The 19,238-nt window shown below is 44.8% G+C and overlaps 2 protein-coding genes across 5 annotated transcripts in view; both read right to left on the bottom strand.

Moving 5' to 3' along the window:
• PLXNA4 (plexin A4) overlaps positions 1 to 17,823 on the bottom strand; it is a 607,131-nt gene extending 589,308 nt beyond the window's left edge. Inside the window, exons 1-2 of one of the 3 annotated variants that reach the window (XM_049714950.1) lie at positions 17,784 to 17,823; positions 14,684 to 14,757 (exon numbers count right to left, since the gene is read on the bottom strand). In XM_049714950.1, coding sequence (XP_049570907.1) covers positions 14,684 to 14,735 — 52 coding nt within the window. In that variant the 5' untranslated portion in view covers positions 14,736 to 14,757; positions 17,784 to 17,823. Of the gene's footprint in view, positions 1 to 14,683; positions 14,758 to 17,052; positions 17,227 to 17,783 lie in introns of those variants that run through there. The other 2 variants (XM_049714949.1, XM_049714948.1) reach the window with 2 other exon arrangements.
• CHCHD3 (coiled-coil-helix-coiled-coil-helix domain containing 3) overlaps positions 17,803 to 19,238 on the bottom strand; it is a 306,323-nt gene continuing 304,887 nt past the window's right edge. For both annotated transcript variants that reach the window (XM_049714985.1, XM_033432428.2), the window contains one exon: positions 17,803 to 17,985. In XM_049714985.1, coding sequence (XP_049570942.1) covers positions 17,803 to 17,985 — 183 coding nt within the window. The remainder of the gene's footprint in view (positions 17,986 to 19,238) is intronic.

The following is a 19,238-nucleotide window of genomic DNA, read 5'->3' as shown; positions in this document are numbered from 1 at the left end:
GAAAGAAGAACTCTTGATTTCTCCTCACTTCCAACATGTTCTTCTTCCAATTGTAGTAAAGTAACTAAAACCAAAAGCCTGGAAGCCATCCTTATTTTCTTCCCTTTCCTCACATCAAATTCATCATTTGGTTTGTTCTACAGCCAAAGTAGATCTCATATGCATTATGGTAGGCAGCTTCCAAGATGGTCCCCAATGATTCCCACTTCCTGATATTCATACCCTTGTGTAGTCCTCTCCCATACTGTCTCAGGTTGGTTTGTACAACCAATAGCATATGGCAGAGTTGATGATATGTTACTTCAGAGATTAGGATATAAAAAGACTATGACTTCCATCTTGTTCTCCCACCAGCACCCCGACTCTGAGGGAAGCTAGCTGCAAACTGCCATGTTGTGAATAGCCCTTGGAGAGGTCCATATGGTAGGGAACAGAAGCCTCTGGCCATCAGGCAGCAAGGGATTGAGCCTTCCAGCAACCACATGAGTGAGCTTGAACGTGGATTCCCCAGCCCAGTCAAGCCTTGAGATGGCCTTGAGGCGGCCTTGAGGCAGCCCCAGGTGTAAGCTTGACTATTGACCCTGAGCCAGAGCCACTCAGACAAGTTGCTCCTAGACTCCTAGCACTCAGAAACTGGGTGATACAAGTGCTGATTGTTTTAAGTTGCTAAATTTTGGAGTAATTAGTTACATAACAATAGATACTATGCTTATACACATTTTTGTGTCTCCTGGCTACCGTGCTACTCCAAGCCACCCCCATTTCTTATCTGGACTAATGAAAGTCTCCCAGCAGGTCTCCATTTTTCCACTTCTGCCCTCCAACAATTTGTCATCCTCGTTTATAGTCTTCAAATAGACTTAGTTCAGATCCCTATCCTGTTTAACACCTTTAATGATTTCCTATTTGACTTAGAAAAAACCCAGTTCCCCACAATACTTCTTCATGATCTGATTCCAATCTGTATCTCCAACTTATTCTCATGCCTCTCTTCCCACTTCTTATTGTGTTGCAGCCACACTGGCTCTTCATTTTACACAAAGACCTTTGCTTTTCTTTTATGGTTAGATGATCTTGGGGGAAAGAGGGACATTTTTAATATTAGGAGAACAGGATTCTGGTAACATCACTCAAAACAGAAATGACTTTTTGCTACATCTCTGATAAGTGTTCGTCAAGCTTTGAGGCCAAGTAATGTAGCGTGGAAAAAGAATAGGTGCTTTTGCTTCTGGCAATATGTCGGGATAAACAAGGAGAGAGTACCTTCCCAGGAGAGAACAACTGAGAATTCTGGATAAAACATAAAACATATTTTAAAGTGTGGCCGAGCTAGCAGGAGAACACGGAGTACAATCAGGGGAAATAAAGATAAGGAAGTACAATTCAATGGGGATAACTAAGCTACAAAGTCATTTTCCTTGTGGGAATCTCTGAATTTCCTGTTGGTCTAGGGCCATACATATAAGAGACTAGAGGAAAAAATCCTAGATCCCAAGCAAAATGGGACGTTTATTAACTGGGAAGCCTACAGGGTGATACCTTAGTTGCCCCATCAAAGATTTATCTGGCTCAGACTTGACCCTTAGAGTAGGAAAGTGACAGGAAAAAAAAACATTCCCCTAATTTTTCCTACCACAAACTAATATTGATGAGGATTTAGGGCTGGAATTCACACCAAAAATAGAGGGTGCCAAACTTAGTTTAAAGTTGTCCTCGATTGGACAGTGCTCCAAACACCTGGCAGAAGAAACACAAATTCTCTCCAAGAAAATTCTCTCTGAAAATTCAACTCAGGCCTCTTGTTATTTTCAGAAATGAACAGCAAAATCACTAAATACATGGAGTACAAGCCAATATTAGTAAGAGTCAACAGAAACAATAAATTGCAGAATCAGACTCATAGAGCCTGCAGGTATTAAATGATTAGAGAAAAAATTTTAATAAGTAGGTTTAACATGGTAAAAGAAATGAGGGAAATTACAGTAATCCAAAGGAGCAAAAGATTAGCAAAGCTGAACAAACCTATTTTAAAGAACCAAATATAACTTCATGAAATAAACACTACGATAAATGAAATTTAAAACACATTGGATGACTTAAACAGCAGGTTAGACACAGGAAGAAAAATGTACCTATTAGACTGGGGGAAACAGCTAAAGAATTATCCAGAATGCATCAGCCAAAAAGGTGAAAAATATAAATAAGATGTTAAGATACATGAATGAGAGAATGAAAAGATGCAACTTATGTATAATTGAGGTTCCAGAAGATGTAAATAGGGAGAAAAGAATGAAGAAATATTTGAAAAGAAGATGGCTTAGAATTTTCCATAGTTGACACCACTTCTCAGTTTCAGGGAATCTAACCTATTCCAAGCAGTACGCATCATCATGAAGCTATAGAAAACCAAAGAAAGAAGATCTTAAAAATAGCCGGCGGCGGGGCGGGAGTGGGGGGGTGGGGGATGGGGTGGGGGGGTGAGGGGGTGGGGTGGGGGGGTGAGGGGGTGGGGTGGGGGGTGAGGGGGTGAGGGGGTGGGGTGGGGGGGAAACACTATTAAGGAACAGTGATTAGGCTGACAGCTGACCTCAACAGCAACAACGAAAGTCAGAAGTCAACAGAATGATATCTTCAAAATGCTGAGAGAAAATCGCTGTCAACTCAGAACTGCACTAAATACGAGCACTGAAACTATATTTCAAGAACAACAGGAAATACAGCATTTCCAGACATACGAAATCAGAGTTCATTCAGTACAACAGACCCTGATTAAAGGAATATCTGAACTAAAGGATATACATTAAGAAGAAGGAAAATGATATCAGAAAAAAGGACAAAAAGGAAGGACTGGTGAGCAATAAGAAAGAGTAAACTTGTATGTAAATAAAAATAAATATGACTATGAAACATAAGTATCTGATGTATGGAATTAAAATAAAATCAAGCTAAAAAAAGAGAAAAAGAAAAATATTGCATTCATGGAGTTTAGTTTCTAATGGGGAGAAACTGAAAACCAGCAATCAGCAAAGTTTAAAGAAAAACAAAACAAAACAAAACAGATCATCCGAACAGTGACAAGTGCCACACAAAGAACTTAAATAGGATGATACGCGAGCCTAAGACTTGGGGCCACTTCAGACTTGGTGATGAGGGAAGGTGACATTTAAGCTGAGACCTGAATGACAGGAAGGAGCCAGACACATAAAGTCACAGGAAACAGAATTCCAGGCAGAGGGAAGAGTTAATGCAAAAGTCCCACATCTATCTGACTCAATTTCTCTGAGCTTCAATTTCTTCACCTATAAAATGGGGATAATATTTTCCTCATATTTGTTGTGAGGCTTGAATGACCTTTTTAAAGTACTTTAAAATATCTGAATTATCATACATGATAATTTTATTGAGGCAGCCTAATTTCCTGTGAAGAATACAGATTTTAGACTAGCCAGACCAAGACTTAAATTCTTGGCCTGACAATGCCTGTGTGAACACTCTGAGATCCAGTGTCCTTAGATGGGAATGGTGTGCTTGCCACAAGGATTAAAGGGTGAAACATTCACACAGAGCCTAGTACTGTGCCTGGCTCAGAGAAGAACTCCATAACTATTAGTTTCCTTCCTTTCTCTCTGCTAAAATATTACCTTTTCTGTAAAGGCTCAAATGGCCTCCTCATCCTCCACTCCCCGACTCCAGCCAGAAGTTCTCTCTCTTCTCTGCTTTCCCACTGTTCTTTATCTGTAAGTATCTCTCAATGACTCCATTTTTTTTGTTTTTCCATTTCTCCCAGGGGTCTGTAAAAGTCATTCCACAGACTTTATTCTATCCATCTTTTACCCCTCACAGTACCTAACCTAGGATCTTGCATATCATAGGTATTTAATAAAATGTTTAAATGAGTGGAAGAATAAACATATGAATTAGAGTTGGAACATCACCACCACCAGGGAGCAGCTATTTCATAAAGCAGCTAATTGCATGGCTATTGCTGTTTAAAACTTTTCTCTCCACAGTGGCTGTATCAATTCACATTCCCACCAGCAGTGCAAGAGGGTTCCCTTTTCTCCACACCCTCTCCAGCATTTATTGTTTGTCAATTTTTTGATGATGGCCATTCTGACCATGTGAGGTGATACCTCTCTGTAGTTTTGATTTGCATTTCTCTAATGATTAGTGATGTTGAGTATCCTTTCATGTGTTTTTTGGCAATCTGTATATCTTCTTTGGAGAAATGTCTATTTAGGTCTTCTGCCCAGAAACTAACACAACACTGTAAAGCAATTATACTCCAATAAAGATGTTAAAAAAAAAACAAAAAAGAAAACCCAAAAAACCTTTTCTCTCATATCAAGTCAAAATCTGCCAGTGGTAGATTTTCATACAAAAGGTCCCCAACAAATCACATCTCTGGTATCCATATATTGATACTGTCTCCTCCCACCTTGACCTTGGGCTTGGCCATATGACTCACTTTGGTCAATGGGACAAACATGGTGCAAGCAGAGGCTTGGTAAGTCATTGTACCTTGGGCTTGCCCTCTTGGATCACTGCCATCAACATGCAAGGAAGTCCAATTTTGCCTCCTTGAAGATGAAAGACCATATGGTCTGAAGGACCCAGCTAAACCCAGGGCCTTGCCAATTCACAAGAGGACTGTAGTCATATCAGCCCAGGCAAAACCAAAAGAAGAACCAACCAAACAATCCATAAAATTATGAGAAATAATAAATCATTGGATTAAACCAGTACATTCTGAGGGTGGTTTGTTATACAGAAATAGATACAGAAACACTTGCCCTCCTGGCAGTGCACCTCTCGGACAGAACCCAGTCCCATTAGTCTAGATGCTCTGCTTCCATCTATGCGGCAAAGTCAGTTCCATGTGGTTTTTTTGACATCTCCATCACTTGGTAGTTTGTATGGCACTCAGCATCATAAATCCCACCAGGCTTTTTCTCAGAAGCTGTTGTGAACCCACATCTTCCAAATCCTACACATGAAACTTGATACATTTGAACCTATGTGTGGTTTCCTATTAAACTGATCATGATAGTTTTGGCCTATCGGGGGCTATCTGAAACTGAATTCTACATAGCAATGGACCTCTTATTGTTAAATTCAATGGTCAAGTCTCAGTCTTCATCTTATTGATGTATCAGCAGCATCTGACCTAGTTGATCTCTCCTTCTGGGGATGCTTTCTTTCCTTGGCCTCATGGGAATCCCTCTCTCTCGGTTCTCATTCTATCCCCTTGGATGCTCCTCCATCATTGCTGGGTCCTTGGATTTCTTCCCTTTTTTATATACTCTCACTCCCTAAAGCCATCTGTAGGCTGAACCACTCCCAACACCATTTCTCCAGTCCTAATTTCTCCCTGACTTTCAGACGCCTGTATCCAACTGCCTACTGAATATCTCTAATTACAGAATGTGTGTCTTAATTTTTTTTTTTTTTTTTTTTTTGCAGTACACAAGCCTCTCACTGTTGTGGCCTCTCCCGTTGCGGAGCACAGGCTCCGGACGCGCAGGCTCAGCGGCCATGGCTCACGGGCCCAGCCGCTCCATGGCATGTGGGATCCTCCCGGACCGGGGCACGAACCCGTGTCCCCTGCATCGGCAGGTGGACTCTCAACCACTGCGCCACCAGGGAAGCCCATGTGTCTTAAATTTAATCGATCCAAAATAGAACCCTTAGCTTTTCCCAAACTCCTTCTCCCCACGTCCATAAATAGTGACTCTAGTCTCAATGTTCCTGACTGCTCAGTCCAAAATCTTTGGAATCATTGACTCCCCTCCCACATTCCATGTCTGATTGATCAGAAGATCCTTACAACCTTACCTTCAAATGTCTACAGAATCCTACCATTTTCACTACCTCCATCATGCACACCCTAGTCTAAACCACCACTGTCCCTAACCTAGACTATTAGAATAACTTCTTGTCTGGTCTCCCAGCTTCCACCCTTGACCCCCCACAGTGGCCTGTTCTGCGTATGGTAACCAGAGTAACTGTGTAATTCCTAAGTCAATCATACCTCTCAACTGCTCAAAATCTTCCAGTGGCTTCCCATGTCACTGGAGTAAAATCCAAAGTCATGACCATAGCCAGAATGCTCTATGAGATCTGGCCTTAGCTACCTCTCTGACCTCACCTCCTACAATTCTCACCTCCACTCTCTCCACCACCACCACAAGTGGCCTTCTTGCTGTCGTACAAACGCTCCAAGCATACAAGACAGTCTTTGCATTGCTCTTCCCACGGCCTGAAAACACCTTTCTCCTCAATCTTAGCTGGTGCTCTCTTCTGCTCAAAGTGCACCTTATCAGGGAGGCTCCTCTCTGAGATCAGTGATTACTCCCATCCCAACCCACTTGGTATCTCTTCTTACCCCACCCGACACTTTGGTCCATTTCCCTCACTAGCATGCAAGCTCCACAGAGCAGATGCTTTGTTTCGTCCTTGCTGTATCCTCAGTGCTAGAACCAAACCCAGCCCAGCCTAGGTGTTCAGTATGAATAAATGAATTCACTATCTCTTCTAGCTTTGGACCATCGCAAATTATATATTTGTCCAAGAAATTTATATTTTTACGTAGTCAAAAGGATACAACCAGAAAACAAGCTCTGTGGTACAAGCAGTGGAGGTCATAGTCTTAAAGATGAATAACACTAAGTCTAGATTATGGAAGGCCTTGCATGACCATCCAGAACCTGGATTGTTCACCACAGGAAATGGGATGCCATTAAAGGTTTTTCAGATTTTTAAGTGTAAACTGATAGAATCTGTCTTATAAATAACTTTTATTGCAGACATTTAAAAAATCCTACTCAGATCAATTTGGAAGCAACTTGACACTTTCCTTTTTTATTAACTGGATTTTAGAACGTGTTGACAAGTATCGTTCATTTTGAACAGTCCTAAGTAATTCTCTGGATCAGGGCAGGGACCGGCGGGTCATCTGCGAACAGATGCCTGTGGTTGTGAACAAACAGATTTTTGCATCTGGGTCTTCTGACCACATTTTACACTTACAACACATGTACTTCTTATCTAACACCTGTGCACAACTATATATAGCATACAAGGGAGGGTGTTTTCATATCATACATGTAGGTTCTTGCCAGAGCTATCTTCCGAGCCAGGGAGTCTGAGAAAAAAGCTGAGGGAACAGAGTGGAAGTTGTACCACGCACACCAGACTCCAATGAGCTCACACGTGTTAACCAATATACCACCCGACAGCTGCCTGCTTTGACAGCTGCAGGGGAGCAGCCGAGACAACAGGAGGCTTTGCCGTGTGGACAGGCTCATGGTTGAGAAGGGAGCAGTTGAGGCCACGCCGAGCATTTGTTCATTAACTTCCTCAAAGTCAAGTGAAAAACAACGGTGGCTGGAGCAGAGGCCCTGAGATGCTGTCATCGTGCCTCTGGCCACAGCGGCCAGCACCCCTGGGGCTGGCGGGCGGCGCTCCGGGGCTGGGAAGGGCCCGCGGGAGGGAAAGGCAGAAGTGGCCCTTCCTTACTGCTGCTCCCAGAGAAGGCCTTCAGCAACCACCCACCCTGCAGGCCCTGGTGCTCAGGAGCTGGAACCAGAATCGGTTCCCTAATGTAACTAGGAGTGTTATTTACAGTTAGTTTCCCCCTAATTGAATTGTACCTGCCCTTGCTTCTAGTTTTCTCACCTCTCTTCCAGTACAGCATCGAATCCTTCATCCCTTGACACGCACTCACTCTCCTTCTCTCTCCCGTGCCCCCTCCCCCTCTCTCTCCCTGCCCTTTGGTCCTCTCCCCACCCTCCTCCCCTGCCCCTCCCCTCTCCTCTCCTTCTACTGCCTGGCTTCTCTGGGTGAGTCCCTCTCTGAGATCCCCTGCCCTTGCTTATTTATTCCTTATACCTGAGCCCAGATCTCTGGCCACACCAGCAATTCCTGTGTTACTGGTGCAAGGTTATGTATGTGGTTGATCACAGAAACAATTCGTACTAAGGCTAACTATTCTGTTGATGTGCAGCCTTTAGCAGCTGAGAAACCTTAAGAAGACTTACATACACGATACACCGACACACAAGAGGAAGGAATTCAGAGAAGGGAGAGAGCCATGGCGGGTAATCTCCAACGGCCCCTCAGAGCAGGTGGGCTTTGAGTATTGAAGGAAGACTGAGTGGCCTGAGGAAGCTGGTTCCGGGACGCAGCGAGCTTAGAGTGCTGTGCGCTGTCTTGGTGCTGGGCCCCTCCTCTGTGAATCGTGTTCAGGCTGGGGGCTGCGGAATGATTTGCGGGAATTTGCTCAACTCCCCAGGTCACTCCCAATATTTGTCCCCTCCCATCAGAAAAGACACGAGGCCAGAGAGGGAGAAATCAACAGGTCTGGAGCAGCACACAGTTCTGGGTTGCCATGGCAACCCCCTTTCCACACAGCCCCCTGCCTCCTCACCAAATGTTTATCCCAGAGACACTCAGGAGACATGGAATAAGCCCTTAGACCCTGCCCGGCCCCAGGAATACCGCCTCCCTTCCCTGCCCACGCAGGTCTAGCCATAGCCAGGGGCCGTGGAGGGGAGGGAGGGCACAAAGCTTTGTTTCAAGGAGAAGCTGGAGATGACCCTTCAGCTACAATTTCCCCAGTTTCCCTCACCTGAACAGCTGAGTGGTACAGGGCTGGGGAGCTGTGATTTCAGGAAGTTGGAAAGAACAGGAAGCCATAAAACCCATATATATTAAAACCTACACATTTTACAGATTAAGAAAACTGAGGCCCAGAGAGAAGTAGGGGCAGAATATGAACCGAAACCATATTTATCTTATAGCTTATTTTCATTCTTAACTATTAAGTAATTTTTTTTAAAGGCTCAGTTAAAGACATTCTTTCATTAGAGGGAAGAAGACGTAACTAGCTTTTTGGATGGTACCAGGAGTGTGAACTCTAAAATAGTTACCAAAAAGATAGCTGAATAAGACTGTCCTTGACCTTCATATGCGAAAACCTAGGCTTCTGGGGGCCCATTTGGGTTCTTTCTCTATTCCAAGTCACTTTTACCTCAGAGCCTACATGGATTGGTAAAGCTGATTTTTCTCTCCATCAGGATAGCTTTAAAAGTCACTGGTCAAGGAACAGCACTGCTCTTCATTGGTAAGATTCATATTTTATTATTTACTTATTACATTTCACAGTAGTCCTCACATAGTTCTATTTACAACCCTGAGGCCAAGTGTAGCACACTCATCCGTGACATCACAGGTAAACGGACAACAAAAGTCTGTCCCTGTGCCTCTCCAATCATGGGAACTTACCTAGTCAACTCATTGTCCTTAGAAGAGGGTATTTTTCCCAAATGGAAGGCAAGTTATTTAGGCAGGAGAAGAGTTTTTAAGTTCACTGATGTAACATTCCTTCTGTTGTGTTCTCCATTAATGAAAGTTTTTCTTTTTTTTTTTTATATTGGAGCATAGTTGATTCACAATGTTGTGTTAGTTTCAGGTATACAGCAAAGTGATTCAGTTATACATATACATGTATCTATTCCTTTTCAAGTTCTTTTCCCATTTAGGTTATTACAGAATATTGAGCAGAGTTCCCTGTGCTAAACAGTAGGTCCTTGTTGGTTATCTATTTTAAATATAGCAGTGTGTACATGTCAATCCCAAACTCCCCATCTCTCCCTCCCCCCACCCTTCCCCCGGTAACCGTAAGTTCATTCTCTAAGTCTGTGAGTCTGTCTGTTTTGTAAATAGGTTCATTTGTATCATTTTTTTTTTAGATTCCACATATAAGCGATATCATATGATATCTGCTTTTGTCTGACTTACTTCACTTAGTATGATAATCTCCAGGTCCATGCATGCAAATGGCATTATTTCATTCTTTTTATCCATTAATGAAAGTTTAATTATTAACATCTGGCATTTGAAGACATCAGTCCTGCATAATGGCACTCTTCATTTCCATTCATTCTTTCCTCTCTTTGGGGAAGCTCACTGTCAGCTTCAGCTTAGATCTTTCATTAGCATTTCTTATGAGGTTCTGGAGGTTTTACAAGTGAAACTGATAACTTCTTAAACTTTTATGCAAATAAGTACTCAGAATGCTTGCCATGTTTAGTCACTACCATGCTGACAATTAAGTCAACTCTACCATTTTCATAGGGTCACGGGAAGTCTGGACATTCAGTGACTGCAGTGAGCGTGCAGAAACTTAGAGCCAGCATTTTACAACATCAAAAGCACTTTCCAAACATTTGCTCATCTTATGATAATCTTCTCCAGATCAGCTAGACTGAGAGACACAAACAGGTCTGTGTCTTGGCTATATTCCAGCCCTGGTCCTTATCATAATGCCTGGTATGTTGGAAAGGTTTTGTCAGTTTGGTTGAATGAACGGATGCCTTCCCTGAACCATTCAGTGGAGATTCAAACTTAAGAGGTTAAGAGGTAGCTGGTAAGTATCACAGTCTGGACGTAAGGACAAATCTTTGGCTACTAATAAGCTTTCCAGGCTCCTAGTAGACCATTACCTTGTTAGAAAAAAAAAAAAGGGGGTGGGGGGGTGTTAGCACCAGCAGCCCTTTTTGGGGGAGGGAACAGTAGGAAAAATGGAGTCTGTTGTTTGGTTTACAAAGAGTGTAAATGTCCCAGCTGGCAGATCTTAGGGATTATTTACCAGATACAACATGGTAACACGTGAAGATGGAGCCAGAAACATGTTAGGCCCAGGCCCAGCACTGTTCTTGCTGCCTACTTTGCACTGTTGCTGTGAGCATTAAATGCGTTGATGGTTAATTTTACGCATTGCCTTGGCTAGGCTGTGGTGTCCAGTTGCTTGGGTGAACATCAGTCTAGATGTTGCTGGAAAGCTATTTTTCAGGTGTGATTGATATTTAACTCAGTAGACTCTGGGTAAAGCAGATCACCCGCCATATGTGGGTGGGTCTCATCCAATCAGCTGAAGGCCTTGAGAGCAAAGACTAAGATTTTCTGAAGTTCTCCTCAAGGCTGCAACACACAAAATGTGCCTGCGTTTTCTAGTCTGTTAAGGAATTCAGACTCAAGACTGCAGCATCAACCCTTCCCTGAGTTTCCAGCCTGCTGGCCTTCCCTACACATTTCAGACTTGCCAGCCCCTGCAATCATATGAGCCAGTTCCTTAAAATCTCTCTCTCTCTCGATAGATACAGATATAGCTATAGCTATACATATATATAGATAAATGGTATGCACGTGTGTGTGTGTGTGTGTGTACTACTGGTTCTGTTTCTATGAAGATCCCTGATTAATATAGTAAGTCAAGCCCCAACCCAGCCCCTAACAGAGAAAGTACACAAGTGTACATTCTCTTTCATTACCTTCCCTGAATCTAGCTCCATCTTCCTATCAAACATAGGAATGCCTGCCTGCAAGATGCCAAATGGGGCAAAGATCCAGCGACATCAATGACCTTCCCAAAGTCGTGACCAGCCCATAACAATGTTAGGATCCAAATCTCCATCTTCTGACTCTTCATCTGTTTCTTCCTCTCCCTCCTGTTACCAACCCACCTTTCCATCCCTAACCCACCCAGATGCTATGCTCATTTAACCCTAGAAATCAGAGGTCCCCTCTGGCAAGAATGGAGCACAGTCACTGGGGTCCACAATTACACTTTAACCTTGGATACTGACTTGGGATTTCTCTTCATCCTGGCACCAGAAAGCATTTCAGTGAGAGCTCAGCTATCTCAGTTTGTATCCACACTTGAAGCCCGTCACACAGTGAGCTGGGCCCATAGCCAAGTATCACTGCTGTGACATCTGCCTCTAAGAGCCTGTGTCTCTAGCACTTTTTTCTTGATTTTTTTTTTGTTTATGTTCAACCTGTCTGTCTGTGGTCAGTTAGCTCAGTCACATAGCCAGTGTTAAAAAAGACTCATATAGTGAAGGATTCTACTCTACTGTATGATTACCAACTGCAAAGTCTGGGGGTACGGGTGTCCCAAGACCACCCTGAGGTTCAATAATTTACTAGAAGAACTCATAGAGCTCATTGAAAGCCGTAATACTCACAGTTATGGTTTATTACAGCTGAAGAATGCAGATTAAAATCAGCCAAGGGAAAAGGTGCATAGCGCCGAGTCGAGGAAAGTTCCACATGCAGAGCTTCCACGGAGCTGTGAATAGCGTTAACTGCTCCCAACAACGGTGTGTCACATACGCACAGAGCACTGCCCACCAGGGATGCCCACCTGAGCCTTGGTGTGCAGAGTTTCCACTGGGCTCCACGGCTAACTGCCATCATGGCTGACCCCTCTGGAGGCAGAGTGGATACCACATGGCCCAAAGCCCTCATCGTAAACCACATTGTCCTGGGAGGCTCAAGGTCCCCAGGTAAAAGAAAGACACTCTTATCAAGTGCGACATTCTAAGGGCCTCGTGGTCACTTCCCAGTAGCTGAGGGCAAAGTTTAGACCTTCTTTGGGCAAGCTTCCTTTCTTCACTGTACACCCCCTTTCCCCGGCACCCACGGTGCGTCAGGGGGCGCCACTCAACTCGGGAGTAGTCTACAGCCACCTACCACATTCCTAAGTCTGACTTGTCCTTTGGAAAGGAATGTTTCTTGTCTCAGGGGACCAGGAGAGGGACTGGGGATGACTCCATGCTGGCCATCCCTACTGTGGACATTTAATGGGATGGCAGGTCACTGTGAGGTCCACCAGGGGGTGCTGTGGCTTGTCCCTTGGCCTTCTTCACGGGAACACTCAGACGGGGGTTAGCCCAGAATCCTTCCTGTCCCAGTGAACTAACCAACTCATTCCTTTCTGCCTGTTATAACCCCAGCTCAACAGACAATGGCATCCTCACTCATTTAAAAATGCCTCTTCTTTCAACTGCCTAGCTTTCCACATTTGTTATGTCAGAAGTAATCCACCAATATGTAAAATCTACACATTACTGACATTAAGTGGTCAAACCACTTAAGTTTTACAGGTGAAGACCCCAGAACACCTTGGGGGCTCAACACAGGCACCCCTTTTCCCACGTGTAAGGGAGAGAATCCAGACTAAGAAGAAGACAGCTGCAGCAAGGAGGATTTTAGTCACATGAGAAAAGCCAGAGCTGATGGCAACTGAGACAGGTGAGGCGAGGGAGGCCGGTGGGTGAGCCATGTGCGCGGGTTCTGCCCTACAGGCCACACGCAAGCAGGTACAAACACCCCAAGGGTGGACGCTGGGCATTACTGGCAAGGTGTGTGGGCTCCTGCAGCCCCACCTAAGCACTGCCGGGCATCCTCAAGCGAACTTCCCCTCTACCTCAGGAACGGGCACCCAGGTGAGGTCACCTTCCTGGTGCCCTCCCTCCATCTCACAACTCACGAAAACAGGACCTGCCCCAAGTGCCACCCTCCAGGGCCCTGGAAGAGAAGCAGCAAATCCACTTTGCTAACTGGAACTAAGGTGTTACAACCAATAAGATCAGCAAGCAACATCGTCCCTTTACCAAGGGCCCCAGTGCCTTCACTCAAAAGAGACCAGTGGCAGAAGAGACGTTCTCACTTTCATAAGTGGCTTCCTTGGCCTAGCACCAGTGCTGCTCACAGAAGCAAAGAGACTCAAAGCAGCTGACCAGCACAATACCTTTATGCCATCTCATGATCCTCCAAGAATCACGAAGACATAAAATACATTAAAGAGATTCTGTAAGGAACCTGGGCTTGCCATGTTTCAGATGTAGCAGAATCTGATTCTAGAAGCCTGGAGAGGCCAGCTTACCCCTGCCTTACCCCAGCTGTGTCCCTCTGCGGCAAATTGGGTCTCTCCTCCCTCTGTGTTCCCACAGAACCCCGCTTGAGCAGACCCAGCCCTTGTGTCCCTCTGCCTGGCATTATCCTGTGAATTCTGGGACAGGGAGGGGACCTTGTCTTTTTCACCTCTGAGTCCTCTAGGGCTTAACAGGTCAAAATGGAATTGCCAGCGCCCTCCCTGGGCCGCCCCAGCCCTGATTCTGATTCCCAAGCTATAGGAAAGAGGGCTGCCATGTTCTCACCTCCTGACTAGGTCAGGCCCACCTCCACTCGCTTCTAGAGTGGGGAGAGCATGTGGGTGACCTAGGCAAAGGCCAGGTGCACAGCCCCCAGAAATAAAATGCAAACCGTGACAATCTGTGAAGACCGGATCTTCAGGATTGAAATCTCATCTTCCCAAACAGTGAAGGGGCCAGCTGATCAGAGATACCTGTCCCCAGGGGCACCCTGACAGCTGAGTTCAACACTGTCTCCCCCCTATTACCATGGAGGTAGCAACAGCTAATATCCAGGGGTCAGGAGGACCTGGCACAAGATTGAAATGTACTTTACACAGATGATTACCTTTCAGATGGTCCTATTCATCATCATAACAAAAACAAGCAGTTGACTGGAGTTCCATTCCCGGTTCTTGTGTCCCAGGGGCTGTGGACTCAGTCTTCCTCTGCCCCACCTCCAGGGACCAGGAACCAAAGCTAGACCTGGCTGCTGCTGAGACATGCCATCCACACTTTCATCTCTACTCTGTCATCGATTATCTGTGACTTGGAGCTGACTAACCTCTTCCCCTCCGATTACTTCTCTCTAAAATGGTAGTAAACCAACTCCCCAGAGGCGTCCTCTGGAGGAGCAAGGTGACACATGCCAGGAAGAGCCAGGCACACCTGCAGACGCAGCACGCACTATTTTTATGTCTTACCTGAAACCGACAGTCTCTCCACGGAGTCTGCTGTGTTGGCTTTTCTGCCCATAATATTTGTGGTCGGATCATGTCTGTATTTAAACCAAACACAATATTTAAGCCACCAGAAATAAGAAAACAAAGAGGGGAAAATTCCATCACATACGTTTTTGGGTTTTTTTTTAAGTCTATTCGTCCAGATGGTGGTCATTAACAGGACCGCCTGTCTGCACCTGTTACTGTTTACGTAACAGACCCCACCTATAGGCATGCGCTCGGCACGTTCTGGATGAGCCTAACAAGTGATGCTACAGGAACAGACACCACCTATAGCTCTGGGAATCACCATTTATTTCTTTGGTAGAGATAAGAATAGAGCTCTTGGTGGTACAGGGACCTGCAAAGTCAATGACAGCTTGGCCTGAAAGCCTCAGGCCCTCACATCCCTGCCTTTGATAAAGCTGCTTCCCACCCTGAGCATATGTCCCTGCTTATAGTGAAATCAGACCCATCAGCCAGTTGGTGTTTCCTAAAAATCCCCATGCCAGGGCCCCACTCGAGACCTACCAATCTGAATTCTTTGGAGAAGTACCTGGAAAAACATCTACTGGGCTGGCCAAAAGGTGCATTCGGTTTCCTCCGTAAGATGGCTCTAGTAATACTTAGTAGTCTTTAACTTCATCCGAAACAATTTTGTTAGATTGTATGTGACAGCTGTCATATCAATGTGCATTTTAAAAGAGACTTATCAAAATTAGTGAATTTTGGGGGAGCCATTTTAAGATTGAAGATGGAAGGAAAAAAGCAACATTTTCAGCATATTATGCTTTATTATTTCAAGGAAGGTAAAAATGCAACTGAAACTCAAAAAATGATTCGTGCAGTGTATGGAGAAGGTGCTGTGACTGATCAAACATGTCAAAAGCGGTTTGCAAAGTTTCGTGCTGGAGGCTCCTTGCTGGATGATGCTCCGTGGTAGACCAGTTGAAGCGGAGAGCGATCAAATCGAGACGTTAATTGAGAACAATCAACGTTACACCATGCTCAGCAGCCATGGCTCACGGGCCCAGCCGCTCCGCGGCATGTGGGATCTTCCCGGACCGGAGCACGAACCCGTGTCCCCTGCATCGGCAGGCAGACTCTCAACCACTGCGCCACCAGGGAAGCCCCCGCATGTTTCTTTGATGACCAGGCAAAAACAGGTACAGCTTGGCTGGGAAGTTCTGATTCATCCACCATATTCACCAGCCATTGCACGTTTGATTTCCATTTATTTCGGTCTTTACAAAATTCTCTTAATGGAAAAAATTTCAATTCCCTGGAAGACTGTAAAAGGCACCTGGAACAGTTCTTTGCTCAAAAACATAAAAAGTTTGGGGAAGATGGAATTATGAAGTTGCCTGAAAAATGGCAGAATGTAGTGGAATAAAAGGATGAATACATTGTTCAATAAAGTTCTTGGTGAAAATGAAAAATGTGTCTTTTATTTTTACTTAAAAACCGAAGGCACTTTTTGGCCAGCCCAATGTTTTAAACACCCATGTGATTCTGACACTGGGTTGAGCTTTGGGTCTTCTGGACTGAAAGAAGCTCAAGGCTTTGAGTGGAGACCTTGGTTCTGTTCCAGGCTTGGCGATAACTTCCTGTCCTTCCTGTATAACTCTGGGCAAGCCACTGTCCTCTGGGCCTGACGGTCTCTCAAGTAAGGATATTGGACTAGAATAAGTGATTCCTGCTTGTGTTCCAGGAGCCCTAGGGTTTCCTTGGAGGCTTCAGAAGTTTCTAAATGGAAAGTGGTAGAAATAGAGTAGTTTGGGCTCTGGGTTCCCTGCCTCAAGAGTTAATCATGGGGCTGCTAAAAATCTATTGACAATGGTCTGACATTAAGCAAGAGCAAGTGGAAACATCTGCCTGGGATACAGGAAATACACAGCCCTGGATGTGTTCAAGGTGGCTTAAATGAGCATGATTATTCCAGAAATCACATTTTTAAAATGTGAATCCCTGAGGGAGTCAGGATTTGGACTGCAGGACCTTGAGAGTAGTTAGCACTTCATTTTTGGGAGCCGTGATTTCCTCATCCTTCAAAGGAAGGGGTAAAACTGGACTCCGTTTAGGGGGTCTCACATTTGGCCATTCCAGTGGTGAACATGGTCTGCATTGCATCCACCCCCCTACACCATGAGCAGACCCAGGTAGGACCTGTGCCTAGAACCAGGGTGAGTCAGCTGACCCCCCTGGGAACCCAGTGCACAGCCTTGACCTCATTACCATTTGCTCTGGAATGAACTGTCTTCCCAAGTGCATAAGCTGAAGCCCTAACCCCAAAGGTGATTGTATTTGGAGGTAATTAAGGGTAAATGAGGTCATAAGGGTACGGTTCTAACCTGATAGGATTGGTGGCCTTGGAAGAAGAGATACCAGCGAGCTCTCTCTCCACACATGCATGCACCCAGGAGAGGCCATGTGAGGACACAGTGAGAAGGTGGCCATCTGCAAGCCAGGAAGGGAGTCCTCACCAGAACTCGTCCATGCTGGCACCTGATCTCTGATTTCCAGCCTCCACTGTGAGAAAGTGCAGAAACTGTGAGAAAATAAATGTCTGTAGTTTAAGCACCCCTGGTCTGTGGTATTTTGTTATGGCCGCCCCAGCTGAGACACCATCACACCATGACCAGTTGAGTTCTTTGGCCATGGTCACTTGAAGCAGCCCACAGCTGTGTGTGCGTGGCTCATTCTGCCTCATGGCAGCTACTTCACCATAAGAAAGTCACTTGCTCTCATTTAGAGTGTCTGTCTTTTCTCCCACACTAATATGCAAGCTCCCTGGGGGCTAGGGGCTTGACATCCTTTTTCTTTCTTATCTGCAAAACTCTCACAAGGTCGGCCTGCCAGATATTTTACCAGAAGAAGAAAGAGACCCTCCGAAGTTGGTGGCTCATGCCGGGTCCCACCGCATGGAGAGAGGACCCTTGGCAGGTGGTGCGCCTCCAATTTCTAGCTCTGGGTGTTTGCTATTGTGCTCTTTTCCTTTGGGGCCTCAGATCAGTGAGGACCTGTTGATGGAGTGGCAGTGGGGAGGGAAGCAATGGCTTCCTGGTGCCTGACAGCTTCTTACCCTCCAGGACAGGCGGAGCTCAGTTCTCAGGACCCAGGAGTTGGGCATCCTTGTGCAGTAGGACTTGCAACACGAAAGGAGTGGATCCCCACGGTGGGCTGGGGAGGGGCTGGGCAGAGCAGAGCAGGTGCTTCTGTGTGTCTCTCCAGGAGGTCTTGTAGAGCGAGGATGCTGTCTGCCAGGTAAGAGAGGCCTGTGGGTTCTGGAGCACCAGGCATGAGCCAAGTTGATAAAACACAGTATTAGTAAGGTTACAATTTTTGGGTTGGTTCCTATACTAATAAACACCTTAAAATTACTTGTCTACAGCATTTACATTTAACTAAGCTCTTTCAGAAACAATGTCATTTATTCTTTACAGCAACCCTGAGAGGCAGATCTTATCCCCGGTGTGCAGGCAAGGAAACAACCTCAGCTGTGATTAACCAAATTCACATGGTTTTTGAGTGGCAACACCAAGACATGAAGCCCTGTGTTCTATTCCATGTCCAGTGTTCTATTTCATCCTAGGTTTGCTTCACACAGAAATCAGGGTTAGCTACAAGCTACTTCTCAACTCAGCCCATGCCTTGGAATCCTGTGCTATTGGCTTCAGGATGTGAAGTAAGCCAGGTGAAAACCTGGATGGCTTGATGTAAAGAGGTGCTTCCAAAATGGGGTTCCAGGGAACCCTAACTCCTAGCAAGATGTTAAAACATCCTTTTTATTTTAAGTGTGGGGCTGTTCTACAAGTCAAGTTTGGGGAATGCTACATACAGTCTTTCCTTCCTAGGAAATTATGTTAGCACTTAAAGGCTCTGAAAAGTCCTGCAATAAAGAAGCTGGCATGCATTTAATTCAGCATTTGACAACACAACTAATTTTTCAGTCAATGAAAAACGTTTTCATTTGACAGCACAACTAATAGCAGCATCTTGGTCTAGAGAGAAGGTGATGCAGGATGTAGAAATGTCAGTGGCTAAGAGGACAGGGGAGAGAACAATATGCCAGACATAAAGGATTACTGAATTGAAAGGAATTAAAAGTACAGTCATTGTCAAATAAGCACGTTTAAATCCTCTCTTAAAACTTGTCACTAAAAATACTTCAGCTAAGTCTCTTTAAAGTATTAACTCATGTCATTGTTTACGTGTAAGTGTATTTTCACTTACAGGATTAGTAAACCAAACATCGATTGCTTTTTGTTTTTATTTTCTCTCATATTTTCTGTACTTTCTGAGTTTACAGATAAGAATCATTTATAAAGCAATTCAAAACAAATAATTTAAAATAATCTGCCATCCAACAGCTAAAGATTTAGGAAAAAGGGTGGACGCTGGAGCACCCAGGGAACAGAGGGGGAAAGGTCAACGTGTGGTCCACCAGGACCAGATAGAACTCAATAGGTTTTTTAAAACCGAGAGTGACTGTGTAGGCATGGGAATGTAGGTCTTAGAAATGCAGATTTCTGGATGG

Source organism: Orcinus orca, chromosome 9 (genome assembly GCF_937001465.1).
Source record: "Orcinus orca chromosome 9, mOrcOrc1.1, whole genome shotgun sequence".
Lineage (NCBI taxonomy): Eukaryota > Metazoa > Chordata > Mammalia > Artiodactyla > Delphinidae > Orcinus > Orcinus orca.
The sequence above is the reverse complement of the archived record's forward strand: the minus strand, read 5'-3'. Positions and strand labels throughout refer to the sequence as shown.